The following is a 25,173-nucleotide window of genomic DNA, read 5'->3' on the forward strand; positions in this document are numbered from 1 at the left end:
CACCTGCATATTTTTATATGTAAAGAAAAGTGGCATATGTGTTATTTTGAAGAACAACCAGAATAAAATTTAAAGACAAATGTGGTTTTAGAAGTCAAGGGAGATTATAAGACTTTTAGCAAAGGTGAGGCTGCCGTCTGAGTGGAGGTGGAGGATTGGTGATTGTACCTTTCGGCATACATAGAATTTCACTTAAAACTCCTACTTCCCATTCACTCCCCACTCCCTGGAGGCAGGCAACTTCAACATTTTTACTTTTAGAAAGATTTATTTTTGTATTTCAAAATACTGTTTGTATTAATTTTTAAATAAAGAAATGAGACATTGTTAGCCTTTCTGCCATGGAAGGTGAGGGTTTAGCAACTCTGTGAGTGACCTGTCTGCACCCGGGCCCCTCCCACTCCCACTCCCCCTCCTTGGAAGCATTTAGAGTTTCTATATATCCTTGGCATTTACCATTTCAACTATCAATCTTGGAGTAGGTTTGTTTGTGTTTTTTTTTTCTAATTTTATTTTTCATTATTTTGGTCATTTAATGGACCACGAGTGGGCCATTTCTGTTTGTAAATCTTGCTGTTATTAATTCTTGGGAATGTCCTTGTATTATTCCTGTAGTAATTTTCCTCCTGTCCAACCTCCCTGTTCCCTCTGGGTCTCTGTCAGTCAGATATGGAGCCTCTTGAGGGAGCCTCCAATTTTGTTATCTTTCTCTCCCATTTTCCATACTTAAAAAAAAAAATTCCTGTTTTTTTTTTTTCCACCTTGATCTTCTGTCCTTTGTAATGGAGTTTTCACATGATCACACTTTCGGTTTCAAAAGCCCTGCTCTGACCACGTATGGAATGTTTCTTCCGCCCTCCTCTCCTACCCCTCTCTACTGCCTGCTGGGGTTTTCGTTTCTTAATTTCATTTTATAGGCGTTCTTCACAGGCCTGGTGATTGTTAGCTCTGTGCTCATATACTTTTATTATTTTATACTGTGTAAAATATAAGTAACATAAAATTTACCATTTTAACTATTTTAAGTGTACGATTTGGTTGCAATTAAGTATATTCATAATGTTTTGCAGCCATCACTACTATTAATTTCTAGAACTTTTTCATCTGAAACTCTTGCCTATTAAACAATAATTCATCACTTCCCCTGCCTCCAGCCCCGGGTAACCACCATTCTTCTTTCTGTCTCCATGACCGCCTATTCTAACTACCTGCTGTAAGTGGAATCAACACAGTGTGTGTCTTTTCATGTTTGCCTTATTTCCCTTAGCATACTGTCGTCAAGGTTCCTCCATGTTGTAGAATGTATCAGAATCTCTTTCCTTTTTTTTAAGACAAAGTCTTGCTCTGTTGCCTGGGTTTGAGAGCAGTGGTATCATCGTAGCTCACTGCAACCTCAAACTCCTAGGCTCAAGCGATCCTCCTGCCTCAGCCTTCTGAGCAGTCAGGACTGCAGGCACATGCCACCACACTCCGCTAATTTTTTCTATTCTTGGTAGAGACATAGTCTCACTCTTGCTCAGGCTGGTCTCAAACCCCTGACCTCAAGTGATCCTCCCACCTCAGCCTCCCAGAGTGTGAGGATTACAGGTTTGAGCCACAGAATTTCCTTCCTTTTTTTTTTTTTTTTGAGACAGAATCTCACTCTGTTGCCCTGGCTAGAGTGAGTGCCGTGGTGTCAGCCTAGCTCACAGCAACCTCAAGCTCCTGGGCTTAAGCGATCCTACTGCCTCAGCCTCCTGAGTAGCTGGGACTACAGGTATGTGCCACTATGCCCGGCTAATTTTTTTTCTCTCTCTATATATTTAGTTTGCCAGATAATTTCTTTCTATTTTTTAGTAGAGACGGGGTCTCACTCTTGCTCAGGCTGGTCTCAAACTCCTGACCTTGAGCAATCCACCCGCCTCGGCCTCCCAGAGTGCTAGGATTACAGGCATGAGCCACCGCGCTCGGCCTGAATTTCTTTCCTTTTTAAGGCTGAATAATATTCCATTCCATGTCTATACTGCATTTTGTTTATCCGTCGTTCATCTGTTGATAAGCATTTGTGTTTCTTCCACCTTTGGCTACTGTGAATAATGCTGCTGTGAACATTGATACACAAGTATCTGTTGGAGTCTTCGCTTTCAATCCTTGGGGGCATATACCTAAAAGTGGAATTACTAGATCATGTGGTAGTTTTGTCCTGAACTTGCTGAGGAACCACCATTGTGATTTCTAGAGGAGCTCCACCATTTTACATTCCTGCCAGTGACGCACAAGGGTTTCATTTTCTCCACATCCTTGCCAACACTTGTTAGTTTCTATAAATATTTTTTGTTTATTTGTTGTGTAATGGCCGTCCTAATGGGTGTGAAGTGGTAGCTCATTGTGGTTTTGATTTTCATTTCCCTTATAACTAGTGATGTTACCTGCACACAGGTTAAGGTTTACGCACCAACAAAGGTGATTGCTAGGGCTGTGTATAGGGGACAGTGTGGCTGGTGACTGATTGGCTTCCCCGTGGGATGATCAGCTAGAACCCACTACTGTGTTAGGGGACCCCTGAATGTCAGTGTCTGTGGGTCTTTCTTGTGAGACGATCAGCTTTCTTCTCATGAGAGGAACTCTCCAGTTTCCTGCCAATGGCTACAAATTTGGCTGCAACTGTTATGAAAGCTGGGTGGAGGCAGAGGGTTGGTGATTGTACCTGTTAGTGTATGTAGAATTTCACTTAAAGCTCCTGTCTGGGGAGATGCCCTAGCCTATCCACACATGTGCACTGGGTTCAGGGTTACTCTGGCTTGATCTCTCTGAAAGCTAAACCTTCCATTTCTTTCTGGCTGTGGAAGGTTCAGTTGTCTGGCTGCGTGGGATGAGGGAGCTCACGTGGACTTGGAACCTGTCCTGCCTTCCGCCTTCCCTGTGTCTCATGGGTGCCTCGTGCTGCCATCTCCGCAGCCTGCACCGGGTTCTGCTGGGGGCATCAGCTTGTATCGTAGGCGCTCCCCTTTGCTGTTTTCTCTGTGTACCACACTCTCATACCTACTCGGAGTTAAGACTGACATAAACTCCGCTGTTGTCTCTTCTTTCGTCGTCTTTGTCTTGAAGAAAGGCTTCAGGAGGGAATAGAGATAAATGAATACACAGTTGATCCTTCCTATTTTCTTCAATGCGATGGCCCACAGCCATCATACCAAGTTTCCCTCCTTGTAATTATTTGCCTTCCTCTCTCCTATGTATTTGCTGCCTTCTTTCTCCCACAGTGATTCATCTTGTTTACCTGCTCTGAGCAGATGTTCTGAGATGTTTTCCATGGGAGGTGTTATACAGGGATGAACTGAAATGACAGAGTCGTGGTATCCATCCTTGGCTTCTGTTTCTTCTCCTTGTAACGATGTTATTTATAATAACTTACACAACATTGTATTTATAGTCAGGTGAAGGATTTACTGTTTTGATGTTTGAAATAAGACACAATTTTCCCAATCTTTAAAAGTTTAATGTAAATCCGTAGGATTTTTGGTGTGATTCTTCTTGAAGGCAAATTCTTTCCAGTTGGATTATCTTAATAGGAACTTTTGAATTGAACAGATATTTTGTGTTCTCTGTTACAGTTGCATATCTCCTCCCTCCAGCGTCTCATGTGACTTTGATGATCCCAGGCTGCTGAAGAACATTGAGGACCGCCATGTAAGTGCTACATTTACTTCTAAGACATTGGATGAACAGCTTATGGCGCACTTTTCTTGATACTTACGCATGGTGTCTTGAAAGTTGCAATTTTGGAGCTTGGGAAGAGCCTCAATTTCATGGCATTAGTACTTCAGGGAAGTGATCTTAAACAAATGTTTTGTGGTGACCACTGTGCATAAATTAGTATAAAGCTGAATTTAAATATGTGGTGACATTATAAAGTAGTACACCGAGAACAAGACGAGTCTTACCACAGAATTCTGTAACAGTTCCAATTTCTGTTGCTTTGTAAGATTTCTGCAGTACTGTTCCTTCACAGTTTTGAATGTTACAGGTCATATGTTTTGAAAAGTAAGTGTATATCTTTTGACAGGGATGCTTTAGGAAGGCTTTAGGAAAGAAATGTAAAATATGGTAACAGGTAGCATTTGTTGCATTTTACTGTGTGCTGGACCGTTGACATGTATTTCTTTTAACATTTGAGTCACCCCTGGGAGGTGAAAAGGAAGTTGCATAGAAAGATCAAATTGGCCAAGAGTTATCCAGTAGATAAATGTAGAAGTAAGGCTTAGAAACTAAGTCTATTAGATTCTTTTTTTTTTTTTTTTTTTGAGACAGAGTGTCACTTTGTTGCCCAGGCTAGAGTGAGTGCCGTGGCGTCAGCCTCGCTCACAGCAACCTCAAACTCCTGGGGTTAAGGGATCCTACTGTCTCAGCCTCCCGAGTAGCTGGGACTACAGGCATGCACCACCATGCCCGGCTAATTTTTTCTATATATATTTTTAGTTGTCCAGATAGTTTATTTCTATTTTTTTTTTAGTAGAGACGGGGTCTCGCTCAGGCTGGTCTCGAACTCCTGACCTCGAGTGATCCACCCGCCTCGGCCTCCCAGACGGCTAGGATTACAGGCGTGAGCCACCGCGCCCAGCCAGATTCTTAACTACAGTGTCACACTACTTCAACTATTATAGCAAGCCAGGCTTAACTGAAGGATCACATTAATTCACTGTTATTTTTAAGGCTACTCTGAAAAATGCCAACTTAAAAAAATTACTAAGTGATTAAAGCATTTCACAGCCAGTTTAGTCAGTATAAATTAGATCCAATATGATTATTTTTTTCCAAAAAATAATTCTAGATTTAAAGTTAGGTAAACATGAGCAAAAATTAAAACTTTATCTTTCTAAAACTTGGTTAAGAGATGCATATATTTAAAACTTTTTCTAAATTTTCAGTGAGGAAATCCTTTTTTTCTTTAATGCAGGAAACCATTTGTTTTGCTAAAACCATTAGCCATTTGTTAGTGCCAAAACCTTCCCAGTAGCAGTTCTGAAATGTGAGTGTGTTGGGCCCCCACACCCTGAGCTGTAGTGCAGCAGTTCCCACTCAGAACCTGAATGAGGCCGCTGAAGTGGTCCGGGACCACTCAGAGCATGTTGCTGAAGTCCACGCTCTGTCACAGAGATGCCAAAGGGGTTCTTTCTTAGATTTTGATCCTGGAGGTAGAGCCAGCTCCTAGGGTAGAGATTCTCCAAGCAGAAGAGTGGCAGCTTCACAGAATCTTCTCTGCAGGAGGGTGGTTTTAATGAAGTATGCCAAAGAAACAAGTGCACTGTGAGGACTTGTTTTCTGAAAAAGGAAACAGGTGTTTTCAAATAGTATTCAGGCTGCGGGTAGTCACAAAGGTGGGAGACTGAATGTGTCTGTTCAAGTTGGAATGGTGAATGGGAAAGGGGAAGGTGGCAGGGTGACATAGAAGCAGCTTAGGGCACTGCTCCTGGTCTGGTTTCATGAGTTTGCTTCCTGGCATAGATACACAGTGACCACGTAGCAGAGGGAATGAGATGAGCTCAGTGGACGGAATACCATGGAATTCCAGTGTTGGGTTAGGTACAGCGGCAAACTGTTGGATCCTCATTTGAATGAGAGAATCATTTATTTATCCATTCATTTAGCAAACAGTTTAAGGGCCTAATTTGTAAAATACCTCACTCTAGGTATTAGGGGAAGAGATGAATGAAAAACACTCAAGGGATTCCTGTTTGTTGGGGAAATAGATGTAAAATTATTAAGAACCATTATACACTTCTGCAGGATAGGTAAGATGTGACTCCCTGAGGAAGTGATTTTGTTTTGTATAGATAGAGGAATCCTGTTCTCTTTGGTGGGTGTCATGGCTATCGTAACTGCTGGCATGTGGACAGGGTGTCCACCCACATAGAATGGTATTTTCACTGATTTAAACATGGGCTGCCGTAGAAACCCAGTGGTGTGGGGCAAATCCTCCTTTGGAGAGGAGATCCTCTGTGGACCCACCACATGCTGCTGGGATCCCAATATTTGAAATCTTTCAATACTGAGCTCAGTTAATTTATGGCTTTCAGAGGTGTTGGCTCCAAAGCTGGCCCCACACTGGTGTGTGGTGGGTCTCTGTGGAGTTTTGACCATCCACTCCAAGCTCTTCTTGAGTCTGTCTCTGTTGACATTTGAGTGGAGATGTGAGCACAGCTGGTGTCCCTCCCATTGTCTCCCCTTACCCATCCCTTCTTCCCGACCCCTCCTCCATGGCCATGGTGAATAGCAAGCATTTTGGGAAGAATTCCCAGTGTTTAGAGAATTTGGTGGTCTTTCTTCTTCCTTCCTTTCCTCCTCACTGTCCACCCTCCTGAGCCAAATTTCCGTTTATTTCAGTGGGAAGGCCAGTGAGAGTAGGAGCAGGTGTAGCCCCTGTGAAGAGGAAGCCCTGATATGGGGCACTTTTAAGGGACACGGGGACTTTTAAGGCCAGTGAGAGTAGGAGCAGGTGTAGCCCCTGTGAAGAGGAAGCCCTGATATGGGGCACTTTTAAGGGACACGGGGACTTTTAAGGGTATTTTAATAATCTGCATGCTCACACTTTCAGTAAAAGCATAATGAGGCCATTGACTTGGGAATTTATTTCCCATCTTTTATAGAGAAAGCTTCCTTGTCTATGTGTAACATTTTTTAAGCTTTCTCGGATCCTCACAGCCTTTGAGTATTCTTCGTCTTGGCTGCTTCAACATTTAACATTTAGCTCCACTGTAAATAATGACCATCAGCTCCAGTATTTTTCTTTGGGAAGATGTGGGTTTGGATTAAATGTACCCAATGGGTGTTTTTAAGCAGTTTAAATACAGGGCCCATTAGATCACTAGATTGTTCATTTTGCTGAAGTATGGTTGGGGAGAAGGAAGGAAGGGGCATGTGAGGGTTTAGGCTGCAGATGGCCACATGCCCATCTAAATTTATGTCTTGGGTCCACTGACTATAATTAAAGCATTTGACCCAAGAAAACCCTTACTTGGCTCCCAAGGGAATACTTCCATCAGCTACAAAATTTTCCTTTTTTCCTGGGTCATCATTCCTGATATTCTGGGTCCTTTAGGACTGCATTAAGCTTTGTGTGGGCTGATAGCCAAGATGGAATTTGGCTTTTAGAGAATCAACCTGTGGAAAATGTTGGAAGACAGTGCATGTGATCCCTTGATTACATTGCTAACCAGTGACTTTGTTTGTGGGAGAAATTTCCAAAGATTCATCAAGGAATAAGATAGCTTTCTTTTGAATCATTATGCCTAATACTCTTGAGCTTGAGTCTTCAAGAATAAATCATTTGTGTGTGTTACTTAGATACTTAGTATCTGCTATTTGGTGTGCAAAACAATTTTAGACATAATTTTCTGCTATTTTTTAAGTTCATCAATAACAAATAGAAAATATTTATTTCTAGATACCATATGTAGCATTTTGTACATATTAAAAGCTGTTAACTGAAGGAAAAATATTGTAGGATTCCATTTATATGAGGTACCTAGAATAGGCAAGTTCATAGAGACAGAAAACAGAATAGAGGTTACTAGGGGGGAGAGGGAAGAAAGAATGGGTAGTTATTGTTCAATGGCTACAGAGTTTCTGTTGGGGAAAATGAAAAAGTTTGGGGTATACATAGTGGTGATGGGTACACAGCATTGTGAATACACATACATGCATACACACATCCATAGGCTTCAGATTAATTTTGTCTGTTTCCCCTAAGAGAATCAAAGGTAGATTAATTCTGTCTTATGAATTTTGTTTTTATCTGTATGGATTTTGTCTGGCCTAACTCTCCAGATAGAAACTCAATTTGAATGTGTGTGTAATTCTTCTTTATAACTTTCAGAAAATATTTTACTATTAGGTTTATTTATTTGCTATAAGGTCAAAGACCCTTTAATGTTGTCTCATTGTGGGACAAGGTTATATCCAGGACTGGGTAGTTCTCAGATGCAGGGGAAGGAAATCTTGAATTGAAGCTCAATTCTCAAATTAAAGTACTTTTAGGTAAACTTTCTTATCATTTTTGCAGTGTAGGCTTTGGGTAATTTGTAAATTCTCTAAGCTTACTTGACTTTACCAAACTATAATTTAATGTGCATTTTCTTTTCACGTAGCCTGATAAGAAGTAACCAGGTGAAGAGTTGTGATTTGCTTCCATAAAATTCTTCTTAAGTCACATTAATAGGTCAGAGAAAAAACTAAAAACATTTTTGTGGAAGTCATCATCCATGTAGGACTAAAAGAAAGAAAAGAAAATTCCATGAAAAATAGCAAGCACATAGCTGCTTCCTTAATGTGAAAATATAAGTCTATCTCAAATTTATAGCTGGTTGCCTATTTAAAAGGTACACATTAAAGACATTGGCATTAAAATAACCCCAGGACAAAGAAGCCTGTTATCATCCTTGTCTTTGAACATCATTCTTGACGTGCTAACCCATGCAGACATGTGGGAACTGAACAAGTGTATATATTGGGAGGAAAAGGGAAAATTTATCATTTGTGGATGATATACCGAGGTGTCAACTGCAACTCAGAGAGCTAGTTAGAGCTCAGTCACAAATGGATATTAAATTAATTTACAAAAATCAATGTTTTTGCTTATATTCCAACAATGAACTACTGTAAAATATAAGATTCCATTCAGAATATAAAAAGCAGTAGATAAAATGCCTCACACAGTGCTTCATTTACAGAAGTCACTCAAATATTTTTTGAGCAAATAAAAAAAATAATAGGATATATGCCAGGTCCTATATTTAGAAGATTTAGAACCTTTTAATAAATAGGAAGACATTGTATTCTTAAATGGGAAGACAGTATTAAGGTGTCATTTTTCTACTGGTTATAAATGTGGTCTAATCCCACTGAAAATTATAGGATTTTTTTTTTCCAGAGAGGATAGGAGAAACTGATTAAATACATACCCAGGGCAATTCTGGCTTTTGTTGTTGTTTAATAATAGTGGGCGAGGGATGCACTGCCTTACAGGTGTTAAGAGATTATAAAGTTAAAGGATACACAAGGTGTAGAACAAACGCCAGGACAGCAGGGTGGAAAGACGGGGACACGTGTTTCGGTGATTCCCAGTAGATTAGAGCATTGTCTGTGCGGCCTGGGGATCCACCAGTGCGGACCGCAGCGCGCCGGGTCTCCCGGACCGTGCTGGAAGCGCCCAGAACGTGCTGGAAGCGCCTGGACAGCTCCCCTGCGCGCTCCCGACCGCATGGCCAGCGCGCCGCGCCGCGTGCAGAGTGTGGAGGAAGATGGGCTTCGCGGGGGCGACCAGTGAGCGGGAGACCCGGCCGCAGCGGGCGGGGGTCGCCGTGGGCCGGTGGGAGAGGGCAGGCCTCGTGTGGGAACTGAAGGGGCCCGGGCGGCGGCGCGGAGACCGGGGGTCCCGGCTCAGGACCTGGACCCTGCCCTGCAGGGAGTAACCACCGTCGCGGGCATAAACAGGGGTGGCTCCGCGTGGCTCTGGCGCGCGTTGGCGGTGGTGTGGCTGACCACTAACCCGCCTCACGTTTGCAGCCCACAGCCCCTTGCATCCAGGAGTTCCTCACCCTCCTGGCCGTGTGCCACACGGTGGTCCCCGAGAAGGATGGAGACAACATCATCTACCAGGCCTCCTCCCCAGGTGAGCGCTCTGGCCCGAGGCGCCCGCCGCCCTTCTCAGCAGCCGTGAGAGTGCAGGACGCGGGGGTGCACCTGCTGCGCGTGCTCCCCCGTCTGCCTCTGGCCGCACAGGGGGCCGGGCTGTGGCTACAGGTGTTAAAGCCCTGCAGAGCCGGGGCTGGGCTCTCCTGACTGTCCCAGCGCTTTAAAGGCGGAGGGAGGACTGGGCCATCTTGCAGGTCCCAGCAGAAGTCATAGGGCTAGGGAACAGGGTTGGCATCTTCGCCCGTTCCCCACACCCCTTGGATTTTCCACTGCTGGGGAAGCTGTGCGCGGACGCAGGGAATCCCACGTTAGTACAACTAAAACATTGCCTTGCTCGGAGAACACGTCTAGTCAGAAAGTTGTGGGAATGTGACTTAGGTTAATTAGAGAGAACTTCATCCCAACCAAGAATAGCAGGGAAGCAAATCACTCTTGTCCTGGTGAGTTAGCTCTAGGCCCGGCCTCCCATCTAACAGAAGTGCTCCTTTCAGGACGCTGGTGGTAGGGAGAGTAAGTGCTTCTGTGCCCCGAGCCCTTACTACTGCGCAGATAGCGCCAGGCCGCTTCAATCACAGCGGGTTTTGTTAATTTGAAAAATGATACTAGCCAGAATTCTAATCATTACGATGTATTTGTCAATGTCTCATCGGCTCCTTATTGACAGACGAAGCTGCTTTGGTGAAAGGCGCTAAAAAGCTGGGCTTTGTCTTCACAGCCAGAACACCGTACTCGGTCATCATAGAAGCAGTAAGTGACATCATTGTGCCTGTTTTAGATCACCTACTTTTTTGAACGTTGTGTGTTTGAAATAGCATGTCTGTTGTCAATAATTGGTAGCTAAATTCCTAATTTTCTTTCTGTGAAAAATTAGACATGTTCAAAACTGGGGTTGTTATGTGATTATACTAGCTTATTTGTGTTGTTTTGCATCACAGTAACTTTTCCCTCTCAAAGATGCTTCCCCACAGCAAAGAACTTCACAAGGCTACTCTTTGTTCCACGATAGTTGGGAAAATAACTTCATGGTGCACTGTCTTTGAGGGCAGGCTTTACGTCTCTTTGTAGCCTCAGCGCCTGAGAACTCTTGCACAGTTCTCAGTGCAAGAGAATTGCACTGGACTTCGGTCTCTTCAGCTGGGAGAGAAGGGAGTCAGAGCTTCACATCTCTCTAGTCTTTTTGTAATTTCAAAATATTAAGGGGGTACACATGTTTTTATTACATGGATAGCTTTTGGAATGCTTGAGTCCACGCTCCTAGTGTGCCCATCACTTGAATAGTGTTCATTGTACCCTCGATCTCTCTAATCTATATGAGTTTTTGCCCCACACTGAAGTCAAGGGGTTTATGTATTTCCTGATTTTTTTTCTGTTTCCCTCCCTATGGTCCAGAGGGAGAAATTTAGTGATAGGAAAAAACTTATATCAGAAATAAGATTAAATAGGGAACCTTGGGATGAGCAGCAGGGAAGTGACGGTGAAGGCTGGTGAGGCGCTGGTGTTTTTAGTGATACAGGTTGGAAGGGCTGTGCTCCACTCCTGTCTGGTTGGTGAGGGCCTGGGGGTAGTCACTGCCTTTTCTCACCTTTTTCCACCCTCAATTTGGGGAAGATTCATGGATTATTACGGTTTGGGGCTTTATGCATGCATCCTTAAATCCCTAAACCTCTTTAATGCATTTCAAGTTCACTTCCAAATGTATAATAACTTGATATTGTTCCTGCTTGGTAGTACTACAGTCAGTTTTTTCTTTTACATATATGCAAAAGCTACAAAATATTGTGCCTTTTACAAAGTACCCATTTCTTGGCATCTTCAGTTTCTTAGAGAGTAGGGAGATCAGATTATGTTTATTTTAATCAACAGAGGGAATTTGGCTTAGGGAAATGTGCAATCATCAGAAGTGGAATGAAGTACTGATTGACTATATAGAATTGCCCTTACAGAAGCTTTTAGAAATGAAGTCTTCTTCCCCTTCAGTTTGAGGGGACTTTTAGCCTTAACTGTAGGATTTTTGATTTATGGGTATTGCTGCATTTTTCTGCACTGCAGAAGTGGAGGGTGGGGCAGGGGGCATGGACTGGCCAAGCAGAAGTTGGAGAGACAGGGTGAACATATACTTCTGTTCGGCTCCCAGTGCCAGGTAAATACAGGAATCTAGAGGGGGTGGGTATTGGCATTGTCGTGGTATGAGATGCCGCATTGGCACCCTTCATTATTTTATTAAAGTTCTAAGGTCCTATTTCTGGGAGTCAGAAAAGACTACCTGATTCATTAGGATTCATGAATGACAATAATTTTTAAAATCCTACTCAACCATTAATACTAGAGTATCATCAAACCAGAAATTCTCACATCGATGACGAGGTGTTTACACGAAGTGTCCTTGTTGATCATAACAGCTGAGTCCATTGGCTGCTCATGGAAGTGGCTGATATAACGTGGCGCAGAGGGGATGGCTCCTGAGAGTCTCAGCCCCGGTGCTGAGCGGTGGCGGTAGCGGTGGGTGCGTTTCTGATCAGGATCTGGCAGAAAGTTGGGACAGGCTGAGGAGAAAGGGAATGGGTAGGTCCAGAGAGAGGTGAATAAAGACTGATGAAAGCCGGATGAAGTGGATCATTAGTTCTATTTTTTGTTGTTGTTGTTTTTCTGAGACAGGGTCTAACTCTGTCCCCCAGGCTACAGCGTAGTGGCATCGTGATAGCTCACTGCAACGTCAAACTCCTGGGTTCAAGTGATCCTTCTGCCTCAGTCTCCCGAGTAGCTGGGACTACAGGTGCATGCTGCCACGCCCAGCTAATTTTTAAAATTTTTTTGTAGAGATGGGGTTTCACTGTTGTCTAGGCTGGTCTTGAATTCCTGACCTCAAGCAATCTTCCCACATCAGCCTGCCTAAGTGCTAGGATTATAGGCCTGAGCCACTGTGTTTGGCCCTGATTAGTTGTATTTCAGGATGCAGAGAGAGGGAGTAGAGAGTTGTGGGTGTGAAGATGACAATTATTCAGTCATGTACTCGGTAATTTGAATGTTACTTCATTAATTACTTCTTTCAACCCTAAGAAATGAGTGCTGTCAGCATTCATAAGAAATGAATGATGGATTCAAACTCACATCTGGTGGACTCTGAAGGCTACATTCTTTCCACTCTGATGTGTCGGGGAACAGAGAGCAGATTAGATTAAAAAGTTTGAAAACAGCATACGCACCAACTGGAATTTTTCATATGGAAAAAATTGTGAATATTGACATTCTAATTTAAAAGAACCCCCCCCCCCCCCGCGCCCCAATGGCGTTTGATTAATTGACCTAAAACCAGGTGCAGATTCATAATCCCTTATCTGCAAATCCAGAATCTGGAAGCCTTTGAGTTCCAAAAGTTTTTCCTAAGTCTGGGGAACAGTCATTTGGCAGTGAAACCTAATCAGAACCTACATGAATGTATTTATGATCTGTATGAATCTCACTTAATGTGATCTTCAGACATTTTGCTGTGGAAAATCGATGTGTTATATAATAGGGTGTTAACCCAGCCCTTGCTGGGCACATTATGGTATATGGCAGCTGTTCCCAACCTTTTTGGCACCAGGGACTGTTTTCATGGAAGACAATTTTTCCATGGATCAAGGAGGAGGAGGATGGTTTCAGGGTTATTCAAGCACATTACATTTATTATGCACTTTATTTCTATTATTTTTACATTGTAATATATGTGAAATAATTATACAACTCACCATAGGTTGGGGACCGCTGATATATGGATACACCATATTCAAATCTTGAATATGTGTATAGCTTTATAAGATTTGTAAAATTCTGAATGCAGAAGCATAGCTGGCCCCATGGCTTCTGATGGACTGTGCATCCTTTGCCCTCATCTCTTGAAAGTGGCTGCACCAGCCAACTGCTAGGACAGCCGTGTAACTGAAGAAAAATGAGAAGCTTCTACCAGAAGAGGGAGCTTTGACTCCACCAGAAGGGAGAAAATAGCACATGTTGCAAGAGGCCAGGAGGTGGAGGGAGAGAGTGAGAGAGTGTATGTGTTTATGATTGGAAGACAATTGCTTTGAGACTTTAACACTTTGTACCTCAAGTAAGATCCTGTTTTTCTTCCTTTAGATGGGACAGGAACAGACATTTGGAATCCTTAATGTCCTGGAATTTTCTAGGTATGTTTCTCTTTCATGAACTTGAAATAAAATATATATTTAACAACTTCGTCGGGGTATTTGCATGGTTGTATATACAGTATGGTTCCATAGAGTACTTAAGTATTAAACACAGTAAATATAACATATCTCTACAAATCCTCTTCTTTCTGGAATTTATGACTTTCATTTAAAAAGTGAACTGTATTGTTTTTCTTTTCCTTTTTTTTTTTTCCAAAAGAAATGTCGTCTTTTTTCTCTGGATTTCCAGAACCTGGTGTTCTTGCATCAGCAGCTGCAGACATGTCTGAATAGTTTGCAGTATGTGATGAGGGCATTATTTTCATTGGCGCTTCCCAAGTCCTATGAGGTCATTCCTCCTGCTCCATCTGAGCGCTCCTCTGGAGACCCGAGAAACTGACAAATGATGGCATATTAGATCAGTTCATCCCAGCAGAGCCTTGGTGCACACAGGGCATTTCTCCTGTGCATATTTGGAAGCATTCTTCCCCGGTGCAGTTTTTTAAATTAAGACCTAGGAACATTTGTTGGATTCTTTTCTTTCCCTCTAGCATTCATAGTTTGTTTTATCTAAATGTTTTGTTCTCTTCCTTCTTGTTATTGTTGAACTGTCAATACTAGAGCAAGGTTCTTACTTTTGCTATCTCAAAAGCGTCTTTTCCTATTGATTAAAATTAAGTGTTTTATCAATAACCTTTGTTGACTGATGCACACATTGTTTACCCTGTCTGCTTAATAGGCTATTTGATAAAGGTCAGTTTTTTATCCTCATTTAGGAGATACTTTCCAGCCCTAGTCTTTAGTTTTAGGATTGCATGTTTGAACTTGGGTCAGACAGGAACCCTAGGGGTTAAGTATTCAATGAAAGAGCTTGGGGGGGGGACATTGATGGTGCTTCTGTGGATGGGGAAGAGGGATGTGTGGACATCTCTCGACTCTTTTGTGCCTATCTCTTGTTGGGAACTGTGCACTGCGTTGTGGGACCAGCAGTTAGTGGGCAGACGAGGAGGAGAAAAGGGAGTTAGGTAAACACAGGTGCATATGGATGGAGACATAAGGATGTATTAAATACATATGGGAGAAAAAGAACAGAAAGATCATTTGTGGTTACAGTTGTGGTTCTATTTCTTTTTAATTGACTCATCTTTTTCCCGATGCCACTTAATCTTGACAGTACTCCTTTGAAGTAGTTGCTTTACTCATGGAGAAAGTGAAACACAGGTTAGTGCCCAACTGCTGGGTAGTTGAGAGAGAATGCAGATCCGGGTGCAACAGAGTACTGTGCATTAGCATGTGGGAATTTACCCAGAGCTGCAGAGATAACACCCCCATTCTTAGGAGCTTATAGTCCAGTGGGAATCACCAAACCAAAAGGCCACAGAGATGGGTGGTCTAGTTGCGGTGTGTTTCAGAAGGATGAAACATTGTTGGCAAAGGCCTGGATCAGAATGCATAGAAAAGGAGAATGGTGTATCTTTTGTGTGCTTGAAGCCTGGTGGTGGCATATGGGAGATGAGGTGAGCCTGCACAGGTGGGAAGAGAGTGTTAAGAAGACCTCATAGGCAATGGGGAGTCACTGAAGGCTCCTGAGTGAGGGTGGGCCATGATGAAAGATGCGTGTGAGGAAATGTATATGCTTCAGTGAGAAGAGGAGAGAGAACAAGTTCCTTGGTGCTGAATTAGGAATGTTCTATGAATTTGTGATTTCTTTCTACTCCAGTTAGAAGACAACACAATGAGGAGCTTTTGAGTTAAGTGGATCTGTATCGAATCTCCCACTTTGGTACTCACTGGGCAGAGTTACTTGTTAATTTTGAGCTATAAAATAGAGAATAATACTTGTAGAGGGCATAGACAGATGTCAGTTAGATGTGCATGGCTGGTGCCCAAATTCTCCCTTTCTGTTTTCCTACTGCAGATGGCTGTGCTAGTGAACTTTCATAGCAGGGAAGGAAATCAGTTTATGTCCATTAGATGCAAATGAAAAGAGTAGGAGATGTACAATTCAGCCCTCCTTTGAGGAAACGGTAGGGAAAGATGGAGCGTGGCCATTTTTAGAAGTGCCAGACCACCTTTTGTTTTGATTGGTGTTTAGTTGGTAGGACATGCGTCCCATAAACAGACCAGTGATCACTTTTCTTTTCTTTTTTTTTTTTTTTACTCTCCCAGTGACAGAAAAAGAATGTCGGTAATCGTTCGAACTCCTTCAGGGCAACTTCGACTCTACTGTAAAGGCGCTGTAAGTACCCACGAGGTGTCATGCGTGGCAGAGACCCTTGGCGGCTGCCTTCTTAGTCTGCTGCTTTTCCTAACCGCTGTCCTCATCGTTCCCTGAGGCTTTGCCCAGAGTTGACAGGCCCTTTTGAGTAGGCTGTCAAGTTGACTTAGGAGCGAAAGGCCACTGAAGATGACAGTGACTCAAGGCAGCAGGGCAGAGACTGGCAGTGCAAAGCTTGCTTTTAGCCAGTAGCAGCTCGATGTGCCCGGCAGAATCCTTGGAGTATGAATTCTGGTTACAGTTTTACTGCCATTGTGTTTTGACGTTGGGAAGATGAAATAATTTGTGTTGACCTGTGATCATCTTCTCTAAGTACTCTGATATATATTGGTTCTCTAGCAGCTATTCTTCGTAATTGTTGTGGTTTGTTTATAATTCATTGCAGAAAGCTGTGTGGCAGGTACAAGGGTACCACATGTGGCTGCCTTATTACTGCCCTTTCTGGTCCTGTCTACCTGCTAGCAACCAAATCTAAATGTATTGCCTCTGAGAAAAGATGTTAACTGCTTATGACTCTTACCTGTAAAACTCTATCTTGTTAAACTGTGGTCTTATGTATTAAGGGAGGGAATTATTAAGCTTATTTGATGAGACTGTCAAGAAGATGAAGCTATCCTAGGATCAATGATTGGTTGAAAATCTTACTTATCTTTACCAATCAAGGTAGTCCTATTTGAGTGCAGTATGACCAGGGCTTTATGAAAATGAGGAATGCATGGGAATTCTAAAGGAATTATATCTGGACCCATAAAAGAATTCTGTGTTTAAAAGTAGCAACAACTTAAATTATGATCATTGAGGTTTTGTTCTCACATGATCTATTTTTTAAACTTTTTATTTGCTTAACTTGTTTGTCACTGTGTTCCAAGAGCCACGGCAAGTACAAAGGGTCCGTGCGAGGCAGTAGGGAGAGGAGGGCTGTAAATTCAGAGCAGTGCACCTCTGAACATGCTGCAAAGGGTGTTTCATTTTTATAGGATTTAATTTTCTCTAAACCTGCCCCCCAAACCAAACCAGGTCTCTTTAAAAAATATATAGTGTTCTAAAACGATACAATTTATAACCTATTTTATAGATTATCTGTGGTATCCAGACTTCCAGCTCTGCCCATCAGTCATGGAAACAGTGACAGGCGTGAGCTTTGCACACCTGCGTCACTTGGCAGAACTGGGCTGTGGGAGCCCCTCCAGTGCAGGAAGCAGGGTGTACTTGCGTGATTTAGGATGTGGATTTTACCCTTTCCAATTCTGTGCAAAGGTGTGATTAAACTTTGGGATATGAATTTGGCAAATTGGGTGAATATAGGCACTGGTGTGTCCCAGTGATTCTTCTGGCACCTCTGGTTCTTCCCAACATGTTTTTGTTTGACTTTTAAGATTCTGGTCCTGTGGGGCACATCCGAACCCAGTTTGTTTTCTGAAGCTCGTGCCTGAGCCCAGCCAAGAGCTATATTCCTGCCTGACCACTCGAGTATTCTCACACGCATTAGATAAACACCAGTGAAACAGAGCCACGCGCAGTGAGCTGACGGGGGGTTACTGACGGCTCTGCCAGTCACAGTGTTTCCCTATTTTACAGGATAATGTGATTTTTGAGAGACTTTCAAAAGACTCAAAATACATGGAGGAAACATTATGCCATCTGGAATATTTTGCCACAGAAGGTAAGTGCAATTTGGAAGTGTTATTTTTGACCATTGAAGTTGTACTTTCAGTCATGTTGGCTTGCTTTACATACTTGCAGCACCTGCCCCGTCCCCTCCCTACCTGCACATCCTGAGCCTGGGGCAGGGACAAGATGCGTGGCCAGCTCCCAACTGGGTGACCCATCTGTGCCTCTGCTGACCCTTCACCCGTAGTGCGGAGGAGGAAGGCAGGCTGACTCACCACATGGAGGATCGTCTTGTAGCTACGGGTCCCTCTTTCAGAGAACTCATGGTTATTCTCCTGTCCATCTCGTGTTATTCTTATGACACTGGTTTATCTGTGACTTAGGAAAATAATAGTCCGTGAACCCATAGCGAGCAGGAAGGGAGTTTTCTGGAAGGCTTTAAACAACATTAATGGCAGGTGTTCCTGCTAGCAAATGTGCTGATAGCTGGAATCCTGCTCAAGTGCTGACTGCGGCCTTCTCACTTTAGTGTGTTCCCGTGGCTACACACGCACACACGTGTGAGTATACATGCACTCGCACGGGTGTAGCTGCTGGAAAGCCTGGATCTTTCATGTGATAGCGCATTAGGCTTCCGTTTACTATCTGGAAACAGGCTCCTGCCTTCTCTGCCTCCTGTACGTGGGTGTGTGCAGCACGCACAGCTCCTGGGCCGCTCTGCTGTGGAGAATTCACCCTCACGGCTTTTCATGTACTCTCGAATTTATAGAAGTGGTTTATACTGGAGTACAGGAGAGATGTTTTGAAATTTCCCTTTGTAGATGCGTGAATGTAGAATTAGAGTGACTACAAAGCAGGTGGCTTCTTTAATTTCTTTGAGCTTGCTGACATCAAAGGAAGCCACACGAGGCCCCTAGGAGGTGTGACGCTCTGCCCACCCCACTCACCGGTGGCTGTTTTGCAGGCCTGCGGACTCTCTGTGTGGCGTACGCGGATCTCTCTGAGAATGAGTATGAGGAGTGGCTGAAAGTCTACCAGGAGGCCAGCACCATCTTGAAAGACAGAACTCAGCGGCTGGAAGAGTGTTATGAGATCATCGAAAAGGTAACGGCACGTGATTTAGTCTTTACGGGCCCAGTGAAGGCCGTACCCACCAACTGAACAGAGTCTGTGAGCAGGAATCCTTTTGCTATACAGTGGTGTTCTCTTTTTCTGTAAGTGTCTTGATGAACCATTAGCTCTGAATCATTTCTTTCTTTGCTTTAAGAAGCACTTAGTATTTATGGGCTATCTGAAAGGTCCAGCCACCCTCAGCTAAGCATTAATAATATCTTAAGAAATACCAGGTCAAAAACAGCATCAGTGACTTCCTGGGTTTGCCTAAGATTGGGCTGAAAGGGACGAGCTCCTCCTACTGGGTTACTCGGGCAGTCAGAGGGCTGCGGGGCTGCTCAGACACTGTGCGCGCTGAGACTTCTCACTCCACTCACTCTAGCAGTATTTCAGCTTCGCCATTGCTACTCACGTTGCCTGCTTAGATTTTTTTTGTTACTGTTATTGTTCTTTTCAGTTTATTCCAAGGTACTAGGTAGCTTTCTATTTATTGGATTCCCTCAAGTCTGGGAGGTGGGTTTACATTTTTTCTGTTCAATGTCAGCAACTGTTGGGCCATCTGTTTTCCAATTTTGTTACTTTGAAGCCATCACCTGTTTGCTTTTTTCATTCCTTTCTTGGTTTTTAGATTCTCTTTTGCTTATATTCAGTTTTTGTTTGAGTTTTATATTCAGTTGTTTATAGTCATTCATTTTAATGGAATTTGGGTAGGAATAGAACTTAATTCAAGTGTTCATTTGCCCTGTTTGGAAATATCCAAAATTACTTTTAGAACTAGACAAAAGTGACTAAATAGGTGATGTCCCTGTGCGATGTCAAGCAAGTGCTGGATGCTCAAGAGGTAGTGGGATTTTCCCACAGTCTGGTAACCAGGTGGAGGTGCTATATCATGGAGAGACTCAGGGAGATGAGTAAGTGGGACAGGCCCTCTATGCAGTGTCTGGAACCTTCTAGACCAGCAGGCAGAGCATTGGCAGCTGGGAGGAACTGTACAGCATGCCCATCCTCAGCGAGAGTGGACTAAAAGGGGCAACATTTTATAGCTCCTCAATTTTAAGATACTTTGAGGGTTTCTTCTCTCACTCTTAGCATCAGAGGTCGCTTACTGCTATTCTGCCAAATAACACTATCATCCAGAATCAGTTCTTCTGTGGTAAACGTGACATAATGTTTCTCATTATTGGAGTAAGAGGGAACAGTGTCCTTGGGGTAACTTGCCCGTCTGCCCTGCGGCCAGGTGATTTCTATCGCACTGTGCCTCTGTAGCAAGAAAGCAGTGATGAGTCCCAGCCGGCCTGCGTGTGCAGGTTGTGTCTACCATTGTGAATAGTTTGGAAATGCCATCTTTTTAGATATCGTCTGTAGACCCTGGTGTAATGTAGAGGAAATAAGACAACTGTCTCAGAACAGTTAGATCACCTTTTTTCTGTTGGAGTTTGTCATTAATGCTGCTCTTAAGTATGTGCTAATCCTTAATTAAAGGTATTTTTCAATCCAGAATTTGCTGTTACTGGGAGCCACAGCCATAGAAGATCGCCTTCAGGCAGGGGTTCCGGAAACCATAGCGACTCTGCTGAAGGCAGAAATTAAAATATGGGTGTTGACGGGAGACAAACAAGAAACTGCAATTAATATAGGTAATCAATTTTTAAAATAATTTCCTGGTGCTGGTTTTTGTATTTCTTTTTGAAGTGTCTTGTAGACATGTCTAAGTGTTTCTCAAATGCTTTGACAGATGACGTTTTGTAGAACTCTTCAATCACAAGGCCAGGGAAAGTTCACCCATATTAAGTGAATTTGCTCTTATGAGCATTATCTGCCTGTTACAAACATTAAAACTATTATAACTCCTGGAAAAGGATTAAACACATTTACCTAGAGTAATAGAATTCAAGAGCTGACAACTTTATACAATTTTAGTCTAAGAGACTAAGCATATTTTTTACTAGGTTTAAATATGCGTTATTATTTTATATAATTATAATCATTTTAACAATTTTACCAATTCATGGGTTTTTCTAAGAGCCTCGCATCTTTCCCTTTCCCGTCTTGTTGGCAACTTCTTTGCTTGCTAAGTATCACAGAGATGAAAACTGAAGAAAGGGAATTTAAGTCAGAATAACTTTCCTAGTATCAAAGGAGCGCATTTTAAGTTTGAAACGGAGTTGAAGCTATTCATTTGTTAAAAATCTAATTTTGATTATTTGGAATATTTTTTAAATTATCTAGTACTCTGGTCACCATTATGGTGTAACAAGACCTGGCACATACGTGGTAAGATGAATACGTAAGGATTGTGTGATTTATAATGTCTTTATGGAAATAGACTCTATGACTATGTCTACACTCTGGCTTAGAAAAAACCTACTAGAACCTCTGAATTTAAGTGACTGTAGTCTTCTTCAGAGTGATCTCCTTAGAACATTCTCCACTTAATCCAATGGTGTTCCTGTCCTCAAAACCTTCTCTTTTGAATCAGCTCTGTCTGTCATATAACCTCAGTTGTAAACAATACCTGCCTTCTGGGGCAAACTTGATTTTTTGTTTGTTTTTTTGTTTTGGAGATAGAGTCTTGCTCTGTTGCTGGATTTAGAGTACAGTGACATCATCATAGCTCACTGCAGACTCAAACTCCTGGGCTCAAACGATCCTCCTGCCTCAGCCTCCCAAGTAGCTGGGAGTACAGGCACGAGCCACCGCGACTAGCTTATTTTTTCTGTTTTTAGTAGAGACAGGATCTTGTTCTTGTTCATTCTGGTCTCGAACTCCTGACCTTAAGCAGTCCTGCTGTGTTGGCCTCCCAGAGTGCTGATTTTTTTTAAGAAAATAGACAAAAGCCATTTAATCATTTCGTATCAAGGATATAGCTAAATAAATGCAATTTGGGCTCCCAAACAACTGAAGGTAAGGTCACAAGATAGTGATGTGGGATTCATAAACAGTCTCTGAGGCATCAGTCATAGAGTTTGTGCGTAGATCTGTGCTGATTGCCACTCAAATGCACGGTTTAGATAAGAGTGTGATAATGTTTTAGTGCAGACTCATCGGTCCTTCTAGAAAACAAAGCCCCAAGCTTACAGCCCTTTTTTGATGTGTCAGTAGCATTTTGATAAATGAGGGATAACACTTTCACTTCTTGTGTACTCTCTCTCTGTGTATGTACATAGATTGGCCCTTCAGGTATTATTTCCCATATGAATCTGGCCTAAGGCACCTGCTGTGGATCTGTGGCCCCTGTTGTTCGTGTAGGGCATACTAAGTGGACTGCTGCCGTGAAATACTTACCTAAAATTTAGTTGGCATGCTCTCTGCCCACTTAGAGTGATATGAACAAAGCAAGTAACCCCTCAAGTTAAAATTGAATGGTAAAGGGATAACTTTTCTTAGTTTTTCAGATCTAAGGTGTTCCTGACGGATTAATGACCTGTGTACACCCCTGGCCCAGACAGAACTTCCTTAAGTGCATTCTGAGCATGCTGTGGGAAGCAGACAGTGCCGTAGCTGGAAGGGGACACAGCCCTCTCTCGCCGCCTCCCAGCCCACCAGCCGGCCCTTGGGAGCACACACGGCCCTTTTCTTGCTTGTTCTGTTTGTTACACCTGAGCCTCTCAGGGTGGAGCTAAGTTTGGAATAAACACAAAGGAAAGCAGAGGGCTGAAAATCAACCCAGGCAACACAAATGGTTATTACTCCAAAAGGAAAGTTTGACTTGCATGTGGCAAGGCTGGCTCTGAGCCTTATGAGATAATTGACACCTGTCGTTTTTAAAAAAATAATGATTGTATTATCTTGTACATTTTTTCAAAGAAGGTATAGTAACATGGGCAGTGTTGGTGCCAAAAGCACTCACATCCACCAGATATTTCTTAATTTATCTTTCTTAGCAAATATGCGAATAATCCCCAAGACCACTAGAAGATGATGCCTCCTGCTTGTAAGCTGATGACTTTGCCAAAGCCTTATGTGTTTTTTGGAGGCTTTCTCTGTTCCTGTTTAGCTCGTGTATCAGTCAGATTCAAATACATGTTTGGTGTTACCAAGTACGCTTCTAACGGCTAGAGAGCTGATGTTCTTTGAAAGAGCTATATCTGAATTGTTTCTTCGCTTCACCTTTAGAGCTCTCATTCGTAACCCTGGGTGATGCTGAAGGATTAACGTCGTTTTCTGGTTTAGGAACCTGTTGAGCCTACAAGCGATGCAGAGGGCTCCGGACAGTGTATACAGCCAGGCATTTTGTTGGACTTCTCAGAGTGAGACCACAGGCAGCAGCTGGGAGCTGCGTGAGGTCGTGCTCCAGTACAGTGTGGGTTTGAAGCCTGTTTCCTAGTCCTGTAGTCCTCATGCCACTGGTGTTATGAACCATTATTGACCCATCTCCCACCATACTGTACATTTTAGCCCATCCCATGTGTGTTTTAGGGTATCCAGAAAATACTGGGGAGATCAAGTGTCTAGGGTTCTACTTCTAGATGAATGGAGGGAAAGACAGAAAATTAATAAAGGGTCTGGTGAGTGTGAGGCTAGGAATGTTTTCCAAAAATTCTTTTTTTGTCTTTACATACGAACAGTCTTAATAGCTCAAGGAGGAAATTCAAAGTTTCCCAAGGTTATACTCTATTTAATTACCAAACTCTAGTGCTAGATTTCAGGGCTGTTGACTTCTGGTACAGGATTTATTTAAAGCGAGTCACACAGCTTTCATGAAAACCGTTTTCTGAAATTTGATTTAGAAGACCAGGGGGAATGGCACTATATTTCATCGATTCTAAGGTGCACATTGTTTTTACATTTTAACGTCTCTGAAATTGGGATGTCTTAAAATTGTTGACTCTTACACTTTTAATTGGCAGCATTTTCTTGGGGGCATATTCCATAAGAGTTCATCTTGAGATTTGGTGACATTGTTAGGTTTGGGGTTTAGGGTTATTGGCTCTGTTTAGCATTTGTTTTTTGTAAATATATACATCTCATAGTTTGAGAATTTATTTCTAAAGTGTAACTTTTTGTTCATACCTTGGAAATAAATATACTTAGTCAAATCAAGTTCTAGGATATATGTGTCTCTTATGAGCAAGTAAGTTTTATATAGATAATCATCTTGCTTATAAGTTTTAATAGTTTGAAACTGGCACGTTGCCAGAATCCTGCAGCACTGTGCTTGAATTTATGCTAACTAGCTGTGTTTTGGGGAGTTGGCGATTTTCTTTTTTTAGCTTAAAAATTTGGCATCAGCTAGTCTAAAGTGAAATTTCAGATGTACCCCTTGTGAATAGCGTAGTCTCATTTCCTTATTACCATTGGATAAAACATCTATTAAATAGTTATACAATAGATGTGAGGTTTTCAGAGTCTGTAATTTTTTTCCTAATGGATGTAAGATGAGTGTGTATTCCATTCTAAAGTCATTAAGTTGGAAATAGCTTTCATCTGAAACCATTTCTGAGTCGGAATTCCAAGTCCTCCAGGCACCTGAATTTTGTTACCTATCACTTGATACTTTTGATCTGAGAAGTTTATTTAAAAATATTTTTTAGAATAAATTTCATTGTATATATTTAAGGTATAGAATGTGCTGTCACAGGGTAGATATAGATTGTCTTCGAAGTTTAATTTTAAGAAGTAAATATGAGGCTCGTGCATCCTCTTATTGCCCGCACGTTGCCTCACTCAGTAAAAGGAAGACAAGTCCCCATTCCCAGGAGAAGCTGGGCTGCTGACGTTCTCAATCTCAGTGTCGTTTTTCACAGAAAATTTACCTGTATTTCTTGATTACCTGAGCTGGCATTGTTGCCCGGTGCTCCACTGTAGGCTTAGGGAACTCACATTCCCCAACTGGGGCTTGAGCTCGTTAAGAGACAGATTAGACAATGAGGTAAATGAGAAAGTGCTAATTGTGCAGTGTAGATATTGAGCATGGCTGGCTCTTGTAACAGTTACTAGCAAATGTTAGCTATTATGTGCCGGGTACTGTGCTAAGTCCCTTTACATATGTTTTATATTTAGTTCCCTTGGAGAATTTTAAAGGTATTATCCCATTTTAAAGATAAAACTGAGGCTCAGAGAGATGAAATAACTTAGCCTAGGTCACACAGGTGTGCGAATGCTGAAAATTTGGGCACTCAGCTGTGTGTGACATGTAATATTCACTTCCTAGAAGGAAAACTACATGAGTTGAAAAAGACCAGGGAAGGCTTCATGGATGAGACAGGTTTATAACTTGAACCTTTAAAACTAAAATGACTGTGCATAGAATGGGCCAGGATGGCCCATTTTCAGGAGAATCCCTTGAGGTAAGGCTGAGGCAACCCGTTCTTAGGTGTGACAAGGGCTCCTGGG

General features: G+C 42.5%; 1 protein-coding gene across 2 annotated transcripts in view; it reads left to right on the top strand.

Annotated features, from left to right (window-relative positions):
• ATP8A2 (ATPase phospholipid transporting 8A2) overlaps positions 1-25,173 on the top strand; it is a 466,915-nt gene that overhangs the window by 127,686 nt on the left and 314,056 nt on the right. For both annotated transcript variants that reach the window (XM_045567137.1, XM_045567138.1), the window contains exons 16-23: positions 3,594-3,669; positions 9,544-9,649; positions 10,337-10,419; positions 13,786-13,835; positions 16,005-16,074; positions 17,692-17,776; positions 18,689-18,828; positions 20,336-20,474. In XM_045567137.1, coding sequence (XP_045423093.1) covers positions 3,594-3,669; positions 9,544-9,649; positions 10,337-10,419; positions 13,786-13,835; positions 16,005-16,074; positions 17,692-17,776; positions 18,689-18,828; positions 20,336-20,474 — 749 coding nt within the window. The remainder of the gene's footprint in view (positions 1-3,593; positions 3,670-9,543; positions 9,650-10,336; positions 10,420-13,785; positions 13,836-16,004; positions 16,075-17,691; positions 17,777-18,688; positions 18,829-20,335; positions 20,475-25,173) is intronic.

The sequence above is a fragment of the Lemur catta genome, chromosome 13 (genome assembly GCF_020740605.2).
Source record: "Lemur catta isolate mLemCat1 chromosome 13, mLemCat1.pri, whole genome shotgun sequence".
Classification (NCBI taxonomy): Eukaryota; Metazoa; Chordata; class Mammalia; order Primates; family Lemuridae; genus Lemur; species Lemur catta.